The 18,879-nt window shown below is 41.5% G+C and overlaps 1 protein-coding gene across 2 annotated transcripts in view; it reads right to left on the minus strand.

Moving 5' to 3' along the window:
* adcy5 (adenylate cyclase 5) overlaps positions 1 to 17,550 on the minus strand; it is a 98,008-nt gene extending 80,458 nt beyond the window's left edge. For both annotated transcript variants that reach the window (XM_085383642.1, XM_085383641.1), the window contains exon 1: positions 15,469 to 17,550. In XM_085383642.1, coding sequence (XP_085239768.1) covers positions 15,469 to 16,404 — 936 coding nt within the window. In that variant the 5' untranslated portion in view covers positions 16,405 to 17,550. The remainder of the gene's footprint in view (positions 1 to 15,468) is intronic.
* Positions 17,551 to 18,879: the final 1,329 nt, after the last annotated feature.

Here is an 18,879-nt window from a genome sequence, read left to right on the forward strand (position 1 = left end):
TTATGTTTTTAACCCTGAGTCACTTCAAAAACTCCGTTCATCTGCAGTGAGTTCACTCAGATAAGAAATTGACTCTGGGCAGCGTCTTGTCTGCTCTTTATCTCAGTTGTCAATGCCGGGTGAGTAGTGTCCATATTTCTTTATTCTGGAGGAGGTTGTAAAACTTTGTGAAAGGAGTCTGAGACAAGCTGACAAGTCAGTGAAGCTGACTTCTGACTGATGACAGCGATACTGAATACATCCTGAAATTTTATGTCAGTAAGTGCTGTTGTTAGCTGCTGTTAGAGAAACCTTCTGTGGGAATGGCCAAATTTATAAGACTGTGCTGATTAGGACAATAATGATCAGAAGGATTCTTTTGCATGTTCTCTCTGGATACTACGGCTTCCTCCCACAGATGTGCAGGTAGTGGAGTTGGGTTAAATGGCGATTCTAAATGGTCACTAGGTGTGAGTGTTGTCTCTCTGTGTTAGTCCTGAGACAGACTGGTGACCTGTCCTGGTTGTACCATCTCCTCACCTCTGAATGCTGGGATGAGCTCCAGCAGCCACTTAAATAAATTTGATATGTGAAAGAAAAGGGGGAGGGGTCGTTTACATTGTGATGAATTTTCTCCAGGTTGATTTTTATGATCCTGAAGTCCTACAAAAACCTCACAAAGAAGCTAAGAGAAAAAAATTCTACTGTCAGGAAAGCAACGAAATGAAAAAACGCACACGTCATCATTGGTCTTTAGACATAATATGACAAAAAAGAAAAAATACACACCGTATTTGTCCACCTAAATCCAAACTTGTATCTTTAAAACGTGTATGGCCATTTCTCAAGATTTCTACTGAAATTATGACCCAGCAGGCAAAATGACGCGCAGGCCAGGTCAAAATGCTCAAGCTTTCCCAGGAAAGCACTGAGAGAAGTTGGTGGATATTTGTGAAATAGAAGCTGTTGCTAAGTTACAGGAGTATTGAGCACAGTTTTTCTGGACTCTCGGGAGAGTACATCAGCAGTGGTCTCTGATAGCTACTCATTCAAGGTAGCCCCACATCCACGTGTAGTTCAAATACAATCACCGACACGGCATCATCGTCCGTCGCTCTCCTCAGCCTCAGGGTGCTCGCATTCTCAAATACAACAAAACATAAAGCAGCTGAAACTATAGATTTGGATGCTGCCACAGGGGATGGAGACAAGGCAGTAAACCTTGCCATGGGAAATCTGATGTTTAGATTCTGATTTAGAAAATTTTCCCAGGGGCCACTTCTATCTCATCGCTCCAGCTAGTTCTGGGGAAGGAAAGTAGATAAAAGTCTGTCCGCAGGGGACGAGGGAAATTAAAAGCTTGTTTGGAAACAGGTCAGGACCAGAAGGGATGGATGTAACAAGGCAGGTAAAGGAAGGAGGACAATGTGGACATCTGTTTTCAATTTCCACACATTACGAGCAACAGGCAATTCAATCAGATAGACAGAAACCCTGTTGCCACTGGAATTCTGCCAATATAGGACTGGTCTGCTTACATGCCCTCCTCTGTGCGCTTGGAGAGCGAGCAGCAGAGAATGGAAAGAGTGCTTTTCACTCCAGCAGCCTTAAACTCTAAGGGGGGGAAGCTCAGTAAACAAACCCAGGAAGTATCTCAGGAGCTCATGAGAAATCCCACAACTTATGTTAAGAATGTTGAGTACAAGGTAAGTGGAACCAGCAACACATTGTATGTGAACACAGGCTAATAACAGTGTTCCTCATAAGTGATGTACAGAGGAGAGTAAGAAGGAACAGAAACAATCGTGCACGTCAAAGTTTTTTGGGTTTTTTACACCTTTTGTGGCTCCAGAGGGAACTATGTGAAGTGACAAAGTGTCTTAAGTGGCATCAGCTGGGGCTAAAAAATAATGCAAGTTTATTAAAAAAAAGAAAAATCATCAAATTTATCTATTTCTTGTGGCAGGATGGCAGCTCCTGGCTGCATTTACTGGCAAGTGCATAGCGAACGACAATTTCATTCCACCTTGTGTGCCAAGTTTTGATAATGTAGAGCAAAGAGCGGCACAACAAAAATCAACACTCAGTCTCGGCTGCATCTTTACATGAAGCACAATGATTTCTTTACTCAAACACTTTATACAACATCGCTGATTCATCCACACAAACACTTTTTATGTTCTATATCTTAGTGATAGTTGCATTGGGAGCAACTCAGGGTTCAGCTTCTTGTTCAAGGATACTTTGGCATGATTACTGGAGTAGCCAGGGATTGAACCACCAACGGCCCAATTAGTAGATGAGCTGGTTTACCTGCTGAGTTACCACAAACGCTGACACTGAGAACACTGATATCAGCACCAGTGACTGCTTCCTGGACACGGATGTCTGGCCTATCACAGACAGGCTGGTATCAGCATATATGCTGTCAGGTACGTGCAGATATGACAGCTTAGGAGGCTGTGGTGCAGCGTCACAAAGAGTGTTATGTATAACAGGACAAATCCATTTTCGCTCCAGGTCCTCCACCTGCAGTGGCTCCACATCCCACAATTCGGGCCAGCCCTGCAGTTTCAGAAACAATGACTTAACCGAACATGCATGCTGTCGCTCCCACACATAGGCTATCCTCGGGCAGGCATGTACACTCTAAAAAGTAATTCAGAGGTTTAGTAAATATCACTATAATTAAAAGTTAGATGACCTTGATTAAAACTCTGAATATCACTTAAGTGATTAGTTGAGTCTGATATACTGAAATAGATGTCTAAAAATGTAAGAGATGCTTTTGTGTGTAAGGTATTTTATTTACATTTATTTCAGAGAAATAAAACTGTTTGAAACAGAGTCAAAACATTTAAGAGATTGGCATCTATACGTTTCAGCTGTCTTTTGGCGTCGCGGCACAACGTGTATGTTGGAGGAAACTGGACTTTTACCTATCAGTGAAAAAAATTTAAAAAAATAATGAAAAGGTTGTTACATGTTCTTTTGTATGGGCGAAAGCCATAAACATAAGCTGTCACAGGTAAGTTGGGCTGACGCTGCTTGGGCCAAGTCTGTGGCTTTATACCATTTGGATGATGAGTATGGGCAGCATGTCAAGGTTTTTATTGTCATCTAATATAAAAGGCCCACATCACTAACACCTAGCACTGTTTTTATACCAATTAAAGCCATTTAGAAAATACACTTATACTGAGAGTAGCCTGATGCTAAGAGAAGAAAGTCCAGTCCTTACACCAAGCGGAGGAGATAAAGGTAAATACTCAAAGTACTTCATGAGGATTGATGTGTTAATTCTGAAATCAAGTTAACAAGATATTATAGTAGATATTAAATGCATATAGACACTGAGGGTTTTTGGGAGGAGCTGTGCTGCTCTCTTTCTTGGCCTTCAGACAACAATTCTGATGGCTAAAGATCCAAACGGGACAGGCAAAAAAACAAACAAAAAAACAAACAAACAAAAAAAACCCAAGATATTATAGTGCTTCATGCAAGAACAACATAATGATGTCAAGCAAAGATTTAATGTTGGTTTTCTGCTGATTTTTTAGATTCTGGATACAAATATCAGCTCTAAATAATGACTATTTTCAATTTTAATTTAAAATCTGAAAAACTAAAGCTACGACGTAGATAAGAGAATGGAGAGCTTGTTACCAAGTAGCTTCACATTTCATGTGAAAAACACTTTTTTTGTGTGTCCATATCTTGAAATATGTGGGATAAAAGTAAGCTTACTCAGGTTCTTTGTTATGTCTACAGGAGGATGCTGTTGATGTCTGTGTTCAAGAAGCTTTGGCTGAGGAGGTGATGAAGACTTACCTGTTGCAAAACCGAGACAGGACAGTCAAACCTACTGATGTAGGGATGGTTATTTAGGGCAGGACTGTGCTCAGTAATCTCAGGGATCTCAGCAGAGCCTGTTGCTTTCAGGGACGTGCTCCTGTGCTCCAGATCTAAAATACCCCAAGAATCTCACATATACTTTTAAGGTATATCAAAAATGATTCCTAGAGTTGGATCCTGGATCCCTTTCAGTAAAGGATCAGAAACTGAAAATCACCTCTTTGCATTGTAGATGGCAATATTTCACCAAACTACTCCTAAAGCATGGGACTAGGGCTGGGCGATATGGCCTAAAATTCATATCGCGATATAATTTGAAGCATGTGCGGTAACGATATATTTCACGATATATTCTTTTCTTCTGTATAACGTGTTTTCCACACTATAAGGCACACTTAAAATCCTTTAATTTTCTCAAAAATCGAGATTGTGCCTTATGTATGAATTCTGGTTGTGCTTACTGACCTCGAACCGATTTTGGTGTGCAGAAATCTGTTAAAAAATGTTTTAGTACAACTTTGGTAAGCCGCACTGCTTGATGGATTGTCAGAGCATTACGGCTGCCGTAGTGAGGAGCTTCGCGGAGTAATCTGGGTCCAAAACTCCGTCCATTTCAGGTCCCAAAGTCAAACGAACACTAAGAGTTAAAAACGGATGGGGCGCCGTTTGTAAAGTGAAACATGCTGAAATTAACGGCAACATTTTTCCACATTTAGCTCAAAACAAGTCATTTTTTACAACATTTAGTAAAATATTTGTAACTTTTCATTTTTAAAACAGAATTTTAAATGTTAAATCTAAATGTTATATTTAAATCTAAATGTTAAATGTTAAATCTAAATATTATATTTAAATCTAAATGTTAAATCTAAATGTTAAATCTAAATATTATATTTAAATCTAAATGTTAAATCTAAATGTTAAATCTAAATATTATATTTAAATCTAAATGTTAAATCTAAATATTATATTTAAATCTAAATCTAAATGTTAAATCTAAATGCTAAATGTTAAATCTAAATGTTTAGGCTAACATGCAAATTTATTGCACGGATCAGCGGAAATACCAAAATAAAAGCTTTCCGAAAACCTCCGGTGCAAAAGTGTGCCGGTAGTGGTCAGACACGTTCTCACTCCCAAAGCGTAATAATTTTCGCTAGGTGACAAATTGTCAACATTTTATGCTTTCGGGTACCCAACACGTTCCTAAATTACGGCAACGGAAAAAGGAGAGCACATGAGAACCGTTTGGACTCAATCTGCACGTTCGTTCATTTTCTAAAAATCGCTTTGGAAAACACTATTTTACGTCATTTAACTGCTAGTAAAGGTTAGGAATAAGGTTATAGTTAGATAAGGTTAGGTTTAGGGCTGGAACACATGGCTGGAACGTCTATTATGGCGGGACCGTCATTCCACTGGAATTCAGCCATAACCCGACCATGAGAAAGCACGTCCGGCGATTTAGCTGAAAACATCGGAAGATCCGTTTTGTCGGCCATCCAAAGGTTTAGCAGTAGTGCACTCTTAGCAGCTGCAGTCTCCACTTCACAATCGCTGCTGGACATGCTCGTAGGCAAGAAGTGAAGCAGCACATGGCGGGGAGAAGCGAGGAAGAGAACAGACACAATTTTGCACCAGAGGTTTTCGGGAAGCTTTTATTTTGGTATTTCCGTTGATCCGTACAATACATTTGCATATTAGCCTAAACATTTAGGTTTAACATTTAACATTTAGATTTAACATTTAGATTTGACATTTAACATTTAGATTTAAATATAATATTTAGATTTAATATTTAACATTTGATGAAAAGTTACAAATATTTTACTAAATGTTGTAAAAAATTACTCGAAAAAATATGTTTTTGTAAGGTTTTGAGCTAAATGTGGAAAAATGTTGCCGTTGATTCCAGCATGTTTCACTTTACAAACGGCGCCCCATAAAAAACGGTCTAAATTTTCATCTTTAATAAAATCATCAGCGTTGCTGCTTTACCAGGTGTAACAATTAAGTTTAACATCCAGGCATCCATGAAAACAGAATTTATTAAATTTAACGGAATTAGAAGTTAACAGGAAGTTAGCTCGCTAGTTTCCACCTAAACATGACATACCATGTTCTGACTGAGAGATTTTTGAAACTAATTCAAACATACAGCTCTGTTATCACTTCCAACATAAATGCAGACAGAAAACTAAACAGCAGTGGTGTTTGCAGGGTTACTGAAGTTGGACTACCTGGTATATAATGTTGTGCTACGTGATTGCTAGCGACACAGCTATGTTAGCATAACATTAGCACAGTGAAGCTGGAGGATGAACGCCAACTTTTTTCCCACTCGATAAAAGTTAACGTGAGGGATTCTGGTGGTCAGGGACAAATGCAATCGCATAGCAGGCAACACGGGCCAAACTTCAGTCAGGAGAACTATTGATATTATTCATCCACAATACGAGGTTAGTTATCAATATACTGCAACAACATGGGAACAGAACAGCTGCGAGAGAATTCAACATTAATGAATCAATGTTACGGAAGTGGAGGAAGTGCAGTTTTTGGCTTTCCCCATATTTCAAAAGTGTTTCATCTCTTTGCTATGACTGTCGGCATAATTTGCAGATGATAATGGTTTTAGCCACTGCTTTCGGCCAAAACAGGCGCAGCTCGATGACATCATCAACATGCGCTATCGCAAAATCTATCGTTGGCCAAATTTATACAGTTTCTATCGTATATCGTTTATATCGCCCACCCCTAATCACGGGACTTCTTAAATGGACGGGCATATTCATCAAAAGGTTTAGTTATTTAGTCATCTTTGGACCATCTTTTAAAAAAGCAAAGGTAATTGTACTAAAAACGAACAATAACCTGAAAGTTGTTTGTCATGCAGGTCATTAGCCTGAGGGAGGGTCTGAGCTCGTCCTTGTGTCATGATGGTTATTGTGTAACTTACTGGGGGATAAAAAAACAAACAAACCATGAGCCTTTTTTATTGTTTTGTTGATTTTGTTTCATAATCTAAGCTCTCGTATAATTTTTGTGTTTGCTGTCCAACTTGGCCATTTTTCCTTCAAGTGGGAGAGGGATAAGATTTTTTTTTCTTTTTAGTTTTTGCACTTCACTACAAGAGCTTTACTTTCAAGACAGCTTTTAGTCAAATTCACACTAAAATGATTGTTTTTCTGTATTCAAAAGCAATTTCAAAACAGTAAGAATCTGTGATCAGCATGTTTCCTTTTCAAAACATGCATCTATAGTTAAATGTTATTGCCATGTCTTATTATTTTACTGGTGTTCGCTGTTAGGTCACCTTCAATGATATGAAGCATCGTTGTTGACTTTTCAAGCTATATGCATAATCCAGTTCAGTCCGAAGCTTTTGCCATCCTGGTAATGTCACGTGGCCGCAGTAGAAAAAACAAAAATTTACAAAACATCAGCAAATTAGAAACTATTTTCTATTTTCAGCATCGTGACATCAACATATACAACAACCATAACACTTAAAATTTCACAGATAAAATGTTCCTGGGGATGCTGAATTTTGATAATTGTCTCACAACATTAACAAAGGAGCTCATAAGTTACAAGGTAGAGAAAACGAGTCTTAGCCTGACCAACCTTTTTTTGTTGTTGTTGTTTTTTGCATTTTGAACATGGTAAATGGACTGGTTCTACTCTACTCTGGTTCTTTTCTACTCTATCTGAGCACTCAAAGCGCTTTATACAACAAATTCATTCACCCAATCACACCCATTCACCCAAGCACTTTTTCTAAACTGTTTAGTGCTTATTGTCTAACATTCATACACATCCACACTCTGATGAATGCATCGGTGGGCAACATGGGGTTAGTATCTTCCCCAAGGACATTTGCCATGCAGACTGGTGGAGCCTGGGATTCAACCGCCAACCTTCCGGTTAGTAGCTGACCTGCTCTACCACCTGAGCTACGGCCACCCCGAACATGTGGCTCAGAACACTCATGACACATTTTTAGGCACGGTCACACTACTGCAAGTTTTTTTTTAATATATTTTTCCCGTGTATATATTATATTTTCTTGTTTTCTGTATGTTCTTTTTCTTCAGTTTGCACTGAGTTCCTTTGAACGTCATATGTTGGTCATAACACAGGCACATTTTCACAAGCTCATTGGCAACAATTAGCCAGTTTAAGCAGCCAACAGTTTTATCTTACATGCAAGTTGAGATTCCCAGTCATATTTAACAGCGTCTGATGGCGGGACATGCTGGAACTATTTTTATATTAAATGAGTCTGGCTGTCAGTTACCTTTACCAAGCATTTCAGTATTATCTGCTCAATTTTTATGTGGTTTTCACTAACACTTAATTTCCTAATTTTTAGTTATACTTACTCAATTTTATGTGGTACTACTACTAATTATTCACAACTTAATTAGTTTTAGTTGTAGTTATTCGACTAATAAAGTCTATTTAAGAGATTTGACTGGTTTCCAATCTATTTAATATTTTTGAGTGAAAAACTGTTGGCATGTCCTGTATCATCTCCGACAACTGAGGAAGTTCAGGGTCTCTCCAGGGATCCTCAGGACTTTCTATACAGGTGCTGTGGAGAGCATCCTCACACAGAACATCACATCCTGGTACAGGAACAGCTGTGTCAAGGATAAAAAAAAGCCCTTCAGAGAGTGATCCGTACGGCAGAACACTGCTGAAGGGCTGCTCTCCCCTCCCTACAGGACATTTACACCAGGAGATGCTGGACTAGAGCAGCTCAGATATTGAAGGACCCATCACATCCCAGCAATAAACTGTTCCAGCTTCTGCAATCAGGCAGAAGGTTCCACACCATAGAGGCTCAAGAGGAGCCTGATCCTTCTGGCTTCACTACTGCACAAGACACTTTAACACACTACTACACAATGTACAATCTCAGATTTCGAACTTGTGTTGCACTCGTATAACTATGCACGTGACAAATAAAGAATCTTGAGTCTTGTTGCAGAGATTTTAAGCAAATGTTAGTTTCTTTTTACAGTGTAGTCACAGCTGCTCAAGAAAGTTTTGCAATTTATTTTCATTTTGTCAGCTGTCTGAGATAACAACACCATCATTCTACTATTGAGCAATCCCCTCGCTTTCATCTTAAAAGTTTAGTCACTGCTAACCAGCTCGTTTCTGTCTTTCCCCTTCTAGTGTTTCCCTATGGGCAGGCTGTTCAGACTGCTGTTGCAGCACTGCTCAGTGTCATTCAGTCTCCCATGGCAGACTGGGATGGACTCTGGCAATGATGTCCTGGAATACATCTGGCGACAGAAGTTCTTGCTCTGCTTTGGAGATCCACTGCTGGAGGGCCGCTCTCACCAGAACACACACATAACATTACCAGCTGCCACCTAGTAGTGATGAAACTTATCCAAGGGATGAATACCTCACTGGACAGGCAGCTAATTTCTGTTCTGGTATTTATTGTCATAAAGCAAATATTGTGCACCTCTATTTACACGCCCCCTGCTTTTCTACATCCACACATATAATCTAATTTGGCCAAATGCATTTCAATTCCACCCAGCTCCGCTATCTAGCACCACCAGAGTTTGAACAGCATTGTGTTCGCTCGACCAAACAAGCCATACCACACATACACACTTCACAATGAATGGATGATAAAAATCAACATCACCCTGGCCGCGCAGACTTGTGGGTTTTCTGGCACCACAATGTCCACACATGAAATCGAGCATTAGAAAAGATTACAAGATTGACTCGCTGTTTTTTTGTTGTTGTTTTGTTTTTTAAAAACTGCCTGCAAAAAAATCCAGAAGACTCAGAAACCCGATTATCTGAGGATCTCACAGCACTCGTTCCACTCAGCAGAGAGCTGGCTCCTGTATAAACAGGAGAGAACAGATTTACTAAAAACAACAGCGTGGCAAGGAAAGAACAGCAAATACAGCAGCTCGTTCCCACACACTCACATCAGCACATCAAATGACAATGTTGCTTTTTGAGAAAACACAAACTTGCGGGGTCACATGCCACAGACACAAAAAAAACTAATAAATCAGTCTGAGTTTTGCATATAAGCAAAAATTAGATTCCAAAAAGAAATAAAGGGCATAAAAGAGTTCATCCTTTCTGGTGTTTGTGATAGCCGTGGTGGGGAGTTTACAGGGCTGCTCATGTGAGATCATGGTACTCAAACTAAATGTTCTCCTTCCAAATTAGGATAAACCACTGATGGCCCACATACAGTCAAGGACATTTCCTTTTCCGTTTTTTTCTGGATCACCCTCCTAAAAGTATCATAATCTACCCTCTATCAGGATTTGTCTTCTTTTTTTTCCTGAACAATTTACGGGTATATCGACACCAGATTGCTGAAAATGTCATTTGAAAACCGTGGACGTGACAACATCAGCCACCAGTGTTCTGATTTCAGGCTTTACACAAGATTTCAGAACACTGGTCAACAGGATTTGCACCTGGACCCACAAATGGCGTGGCTGCATTGCATTTGGGCTTAGTCATGGCTGATGGAGAGGATCCGTGGCTAATCTAACAGGTGTGGCAATCTCAATCTCTCCCGAGTCTTGATGCTTCAGGTTTCTTTCTGACACACCGCCGTCTCTGATGTGTGCATCTTGTTTGTTAACCACTTGAATAAGAACCTGCTTCAAGACTTATCAAAAGCTTCCACTGAACATTGCAAACTCAGTGAAGAAAGCGGCGCTGTCGACACTGCAATGCTACAAGGAGACACAACATATAATGCTCTATTAATAGTGAATGCATTGATTAGGAAACTATTTAAACAAAATACACTGAACAAAAATATAAACGCAACACCTTTGTTACTGCTCCCATTCCCCATGGGATGGACGTAGAGACCTAAAATTCATTCCAGATACACAATATAACCATCCCTCCCAAACAGTGGTCACAAATCAGTCCAAATGTGTGGTAGTGGGCACATCTGCTATATTGAGATAATCCATCCCACCTCACAGGTGTGCCACATCAGGATGCTGATCTGACATCATGAGTAGTGCACAGGTGTACCTCAGACTGCCCACAACAAAAGGCCACCCTGGAATGTGCAGTTTTGTCTCACAGAAAAATGCCACAGATGCCACAAGCAATGAGGGAGCGTGCAATTGGCATGCTGACAGCAGGAATGTCAACCAGATCTGTCGCCCGTGCATTGAATGTTCATTTCTCAACCATAAGCCGTCTCCACAGGCGTTTCAGAGAATATGGCAGCACATCCAACCGGCCTCACAACCGCAGACCTCGTGTAACCACACCAGCCCAGGACCTCCACATCCAGCAGGTTCACCTCCAAGATCGTCTGAGACCAGCCACCCAGACAGCTGCTGGAACAATTGGTTTGCACAACCAAACAATTTCTGCACAAACTGTCAGAAACCGTCTCAGGGATGCTCAACTGCATGCCCGTCGTCCTCATCGGGGTCTTGACCTGACTCCAGCTCGTCGCCGTAACAGACTTGTGTGGGCAAATGCTCACATTCGATGGCGTCTGGCACGTTGGAGAGGTGTGCGCTTCACGGATGAATCATGGTTCACATTGTTCAGGGCAGATGGCAGCTGAGAATGTCCCAGTTCTTGCATGGCCAGCATACTCACCGGACATGTCACCCATTGAGCATGTTCGGGATGTGCTTGACCGGCGTATACGACAGCGTGTACCAGTTCCCACGAATATCCAACAACCTCGCACAGCCATTGAAGTGGAGTGGACCAACATTCCACAGGCCACAATTGACAATCTGATAGACTCCATGCGACGATGTGTTGCACTGCATGAGGCAAATGGTGGTCACACCAGATACTGACCGGTTCTGGGTCCCCAGACCCCCAATAGCGCAAAAACCTGCACATTCCAGGGTGGCCTTTTGTTGTGGGCAGTCTGAGGTACACCTGTGCACTACTCATGATGTCAGATCAGCATCCTGATGTGGCACACCTGTGAGGTGGGATGGATTATCTCAATATAGCAGATGTGCCCACTACCACACATTTGGACTGATTTGTGACCACTGTTTGGGAGGGATGGTTATATTGTGTATCTGGAATGAATTTTAGGTCTCTACGTCCATCCCATGGGGAATGGGAGCAGTAACAAAGGTGTTGCGTTTATATTTTTGTTCAGTGTAATTAATTGGAAACAGTTTAAAGGCAATCCATCAAGTATTAAAAAGGAATATATAGTGCAAAATTCTTGAGCCACCCCTCGTGTCTTTATGTTTTTCCTCCAAGCAGCCAGACTTTCTTGTCATTTTTTAAAGTGGTCTTCTTTTTGACATTGGCTACTTATTCACTCATTTTCAGTCCAGTCCTTGCACCTGACCATTTCCAAAGGAAAGACTATTTGTTGATCCACTTAACACTGACCTATGAATCATTCAAGCATAAAAAAGGCATTAAACTCAAGGGATGAACCAGTCTTGTGTCTGCACATAACAGCCACCTTAGCAAAGAATCAATTTTATGGAAAATGCCAAAGATAACATAGTTTGATATGCATAAAATAGTATTTTTGCACCAACAAGATAAAAAAGCAAAGCAAAATTAGCTTAAAATGTTGCAACTCCCATGGTGTGTAGTGTGTTCTTAAGGATTTTGAAGAAACTGGACAAGTGGAGGACAAAAGAAGACGTGAGCTGGAGATAGACCCCTTGTCTCTTCTCCTAGATCTGTAATCTGCATATGAAGGATGGATGTCAAAAGCCCCTAATAAGCATGGATTAAAATAACAACAGAACATCTCCCATTGGACTTTCTTGTGTTATACATTCAAAAACATGCACTCCCCCCCCCATAACCGTAAAAGGTTGATGCGGTATTGTTGTCACCCTGCCGGGCAGGCAGGCGGGCAGCATGGACACCCAAGTTTGTGATTGGAATAACTCAAGAACAAAGTGACATAGGGCTTTCTTATCATAGGTGTATGCACTAAAAATGTTGGACGAGTTTGAATCTCATTACTTCGACATCACGCATCAGAGGTCAAATTTTCTGAAAATCTTGTCAAAGCGATAACTGAAGACGTATCTGCTATTCTATCCAGTACTTTTCACTGATGGAGCAAATGCCTCTCTTTATTCCAGACTCATAAGCAGCTGCTCACTGTTCTGTTGTGATGTTGGGTTTAAATCCAATAAAAACTACAAAACAAAAAAAGGTGTTTGAAGGATGCATTGTTTAAATGGATAGGATTTCACCTGCGCAGCATACGTTGAAAATGTTGTATATTTTGTTTCATATCTACCCAATACTTTCAGTTCATGGAGCTATGCTGCTGCACATTGTAGTTTATTGTCATCCTTCTGAAATAAGGAAGCTCAAATCTGGGTGGCAGTACATATGTGGCTCCAAAATAAATAAACAAACTGCATGCTTATCTTACTATTAAACTTTGCAGTCTATTGCAGTCCCATCACAGCTTATTTGAAATATATTGCTGGCATCAAATTTCATGTGAGCACATATTTAACTTTTTTAAAAACTGCATTCTCCTTTTATGATACAATTTAAGCAATCCATCTTTATGCAATCAATGTCATCCTTTGAGTTACAGTATAGTTTAAAATGGAAGTGCACACTATAACATAAAGATTTCCTCATTATGGAACATGCCCCAACTATTAAAGTGGCCTCTAAAAAAAGTAATCCACAAATTTACTGTAGTTCACGATTTAAGGATGAATCCCTGTGGAGGTTCTTCAGCTATAAATAGGCATCTTTCTCCATATAAACTCTGACATCTTTATAGGAGCGCTGACTGTACATGAGCTACGATGTTTAAGCAGCACACAGCCTTGTAAAGAAAAAAAAAAACAGTAAATGGGTTAACAACAAAAGGCACCATGCAAACACGTAACAGAGAGCAGTTAGGAGTTAATAGAGCTTAGTAGTCAACACAATTAAGTGTGCCTTTAAATAATGGTGGAAAATTAAACTCATTTGCACGAGTGCATTTATTACAGATAAAGTCCACCAGCCAAATGTGGACAAATGTGTTGAACGCAATACTGACGTTGTAAAAAAAAAAATAAAAATATATATATATATATATATATATATATATATATATATATATATATATATATATATATATATATATATATAAATAATAATAATAATATCATCCATTCATCCCACGTTTGTCCAAGTGGGATAATAATACCAACAGCGGAATTTGGATGTTATGGGAAACATGGAAGCTCAGCAGAACAATAAAACAAGATCCCCTGAAACTATCAGCTGTAAGCTTATTAAGAGCCCAGATGATGTAAAACAAACAATCTGAAATCAGTTTTTCCAAAGCTAAGCCCAAACACTTTTTTCCTTCCCTTCTGTTAAACAGCTTTGATTTCAGGTGTTTAAGCTGCACATTAATTCTTTATAGCTTCATTAGTCCTAAATATGCAATAGCTCTGCGGTTAGAAAAGTGTTTTCAGTGTTTTACTAATTATATCATGTTCAAATGTTTGATAAACATCCTCTGCACAGGATGTTTACCAGACTGTTATATGAATGCTATAAGTCAATAAACAGGGGTTAACTCCATCCTCGCAAACCCACTGTGATCAAGTTTAGTAAGAGCTAAAATGGCAAGACTAAAATACGGAATATTCAGGCATGTGTCATAATGAAACAGAACAATGAAATGCAATAAATTTGGATATCGTAACAAAGGATCACGATTTCACTTCTTTTAATTCATAACTGTGAAATATGTCCAGGTGTCAGACTTTTTCTGATAGTATTTGGCATTAAACCAGGCTCTTTGCGCACTGTTAGTTTTGCTGAACAAATGAGATTTTATGAGGCAAGTGAAAACAGAGAATTCTAACTGCAAAAGGAAAAAGCTGGCTGTATAGCTATACTTGTGCTGAGCCCACAGTTGCTGGCACCACTGAAAAGCAACAAGCCAGCTGCTGTTTCCGTGCCAACCAGTGGCTTCGCTCAGACTGAAGTGTTTGTCTAACCAATCACCAGCTCAACTTGTCAATTAAGTCATTCGGTGTTGGAAAGACAACCAGAAACCACAAAAAAGAGAAAGGAAAAATATTTCAAGTAAACACGTTTCACTTTTTTGTTTGTTTGTTTTTTCGCATCTAGGAGTTTCCTGACTCTGACTTAACCACAAAGCCCCCCACACAGGCACTTTGGTTAACATAATAAACTTGCGGTCTCAGATGCTTCAGATAATCTAGATCAGATCACAGCTGAAGGCAGAAGTGTTTACACCCTTTTAATGGCCACACTCAAAGACCCTCTCTGATCTTTGATTGTCTTGGTAGATCTGACATGAAGAATCACACACTTTGGACAATCTGTCCTTGAGAGCTCACACAGAAGTGATTTAAGTGGCTTTGAAAAGGGTCCCCCATTTTTTCCCCATCAGAGAGACTGTGCTTGCCACTGTGTGTGTGTGACATTTATTATCCTACAATTTCTATTACTTCTCTATCACTTTTGTTCACTTGATCGTGAGAGAAACGTTCAGCACCGGGATGCTTTGAACAAATGTGTGTAATGTGCGTTATTGCGCGCAACGCGTGGCTTCACATCTCTGCGCAGACGTTTAAAAACAGAGCGCATTCTTCGACGTACCTGTTTCCACAGAAAGCTGTCCGTTTCGTTTAACATCCAAGAAATGGCCACGTGGATGGCGGAAAGAATAACTCCAGTGATGACCGCAGCTCGCATCCTGACGGGAAGCAGAGTGTAGATGACATGGATGAAGAACACGGTCCACCAGATCCCCTCCGAGGCACTTCTGGGCTGTACGAGCAGTACTCCAATCACCTGGATCACCAACACCATCAGGATGACCACATAGCACACGACCCACATGTGGTCCTGGTGAAATCCGTTCCTGTTGCAGATTACCATGAGCACGAGCGTGAGGAAGATGGCCACAGAAAATACCACCACGTACGTTACGCTCGGTCCCGATCTCCCACCGGAGCAGTGAAAGCCCAACATGACCGTGTACACCAGCACAAGTACGCCCATGAGCATAGTCAAGCTGCTCTGGTTGAGACGGAAAAAGTAGCGCTGGTAGAGCCGCTCCAACTTCTCCGACTGGAATTTTTTGGATTTGAAAATGTGCATGACGCTGGTGCAGCACGCCACGAAGGAAAAGTTTACTTCGGGCATGACCTCTTCCTCGTCGGTCCTCGGCTTGGCTCTCCGCTCTTCCAGACCCAGCTCCACGGACTTGGGTCTCACCTCGCCGTCTGGACGTTTAGAGGACGCGCGGTTGTTGTCTCGGCTCTCCTCTCCATGGTCCTGCCAAGCCGACCTGGACCTGAAGCTGACCCTGCTGACGGTCGTGGAGGCTCGCCCGGGCGGCCGGTGGTCCAGATCATCCTCCTCCGTCCACCGGCTGTTGGTCCGGGTGAGCTTCCTGCGCGGAGATCTTGCTGAGTATGGGCACCCGTTGGCCACAGACTGAGACTCTCCCCAAGCTGATCTGTGCTCGGTCCCTCCCCTCAACCCGGGAGCACCGACTCCGGGTGGGCTGACACTGTTTGATCTGGACATAGTGGAAAAGTGGATGCAGTGACAGAATGTTATCTAAACAAATATAGGAGACAGGGGAGGGAAAAAGAAGTTTGTTCCACTTAAAAGAGGGAAGGGAACTATTTAGTCCCAAGGATGAGTCGCATTAAATGTCTTTTATTAGCTGAACTTTCCATAGCTGATCACGCTTCAGACAGCCCGGGGGCTTTGACTGTAAAATGTAAAGTTAGCAGTCAGTTTAATCGCCACTTTCAGAAGCAAACAGTCGTCCTTAAAAGCCTTTACAAATAAAATGAAATCACCAAAAGCAATAGCCGAGAATAGCGAAAAGCTCTGGGAATTAAAAAAAAACAATTGAACATGCGCAAAAAGTCACAGGGGAGCCACGAGAGGAGGGAACATTAGATCCAGGTGGATTTGGCTCTACATCATTGGGCCCAATTAGCCATCATCCACGGAGGTTGCAGGGCACGCGCTGCAAATGGAATAAAACCATTACACAACTCGGATAGTTCCCCAGAGATCATAGTGCAAGCAGCAGCATCAATTGGCCAATTCCAATCCGTTATATGTGCAGATACGTTTCCTGTATCCTTGTCAGCGGTTTGCAGGCGGAAAAGACGGAGGTGGGATGCCATATGAAGGTGAATGCCATGGTGACGGCTCTGATCACGTCCACTCAAATCCTGATGCACCTGTACTGAGCGAACATTGAAGCCTGCTCGGCAGCGGCGGGGGAGCCTCACGTTTGGCCAAAAATCAGCATCACGATTCTCTCACACTTGCACTGAGCAGAGAGGAGAAGTCAGCCGCTCCTCCTCCTTCTCCTCATCTGACAGCCACAAAAGACAGCTTCTCCGTCCATGGTTAAAAAACCCCAAAAACAAACCCGCGTTACCGCACTGTTCAATTCACCGTCAGCCGCTGCGCCAAATCAATGTCCAACAGCTGCCCATCACTGTTCAAATCCCTGAAGAGCGACCCCCCCACCCCCGACATGGTTTGCAGCGACACTCCTCCTGCGCACGGCCATTTCGCAAAGTGACTAACCGGTGCAAAAGTGCGCTCCCGGCACCTCGGACAATACGCTCGGTGTGCGTTTGGAGCGTGGCATCATAACATATTTACCGCTGATTGCTGCTTTAATGGTCATTCAACCAAGTTTGCTTCCTTTGATCCGCCTCTCCGGCCCGCTTCCATTGGAAAAGAAAAGGGGTGAGTCACGCTTTGACGCGCTTTCATTGGATGACAGCTCGGTCAATCCAAATCAGATTCTGCGCGACCCCCGGGCGCTTTCGATGAATGGGCGGGACTGCGCTCACAGCTGGATAGCCCGCATGGCACACCCCACACGTACCTTACAGCATGGGTTGAATTTTATCTCAGTGACCCCCCAGCAGGTTGCCAGTTCCAAACTGCGTCCCCCTACTCCAGTAACACAGAGATTTGTTCATCTCCAGCTGCCCGCGATCTATAGCAGGTTGAGAGACATTAGTCAGGACAGAGAGCACTAAAGGGGTTTAACAGAAAGAGGTTTTAAAACCTTGTTTAGGGGGGCGGCAACCAATCTTCATAAGCCCTTTATGTTTAATGAGATTTGACTGGTGATTCAATACATGTGGTTTTTGTTTCTCGGTGACAATTACATTCAAATGTAACTTATACTTCAACTTAACTGTAAAAGTTCCCAGAGGCGTTTCAACATGACCGCCGATGTTGCCAGAATTCTCTTTAAAACAACTTCACTCATATCCTCACATTGTTCTTGCTCAAAAAAGTAAAATTGTCCTTTTCTAGACCGAAGTACATGCTCATTACATAAATAATGTATTTTTCTTTATTTATATTTTGGTCCAGTCTGATTTTGTTTTAAGTCATGGCTTTTATTGTGAAGCGTTTTTGTTCTACAGCCTAAATATTGTTTAGTTAACAGATTTAGTCATTTACCGGCTCACAGTGGATTTGATCCACTTGTAATGGGATTTTCTTTATATCATCCTGACATTACTGTCTGCCCTTCATTTTACCGCACAGGTATGCCCTGTTGTCTTTCAGCTCTTCCACTTTAAAGCCTGCAAATGTCTCTGCTGCCATTTACACATGGGGAAAAGAACACTGTGTGTTAATGAATGTACTGGGAGCATGTGACAGGGAGCCTCATGTGTTTGCTGTGACCGGCTCACCTCCAGCTGAATTCCCTTTGCCCTTTCTGGAATTCTTTCGCTGTTAACGGAGAGAACAGTGGATTCTATTCAGCGCTGTCCTCATCAAATGAAAAGAGACTCAGATATAAATCTGATACAAAATAATCTCAATCCGAGTTGTGCAACTGATTTTCTCAACTTGTCTTATGACTCCTTGTTCTGCTTCCTTGTTGCTCTCTTGCACACACCTAGCACAGCACAGAGAGAAAAGCAACCATATTCAGTTCCTGCAAAGAGCCTGTATTTGTGGGTTTATTTAGGGACTATTGCTGATCTCCTTTTTTTTCTCACC

Source organism: Rhamphochromis longiceps, linkage group LG16 (genome assembly GCF_057381845.1).
Source record: "Rhamphochromis longiceps isolate RC_006_pf linkage group LG16, R_longiceps_female_GT1.1, whole genome shotgun sequence".
NCBI classification, from domain to species: Eukaryota; Metazoa; Chordata; class Actinopteri; order Cichliformes; family Cichlidae; genus Rhamphochromis; species Rhamphochromis longiceps.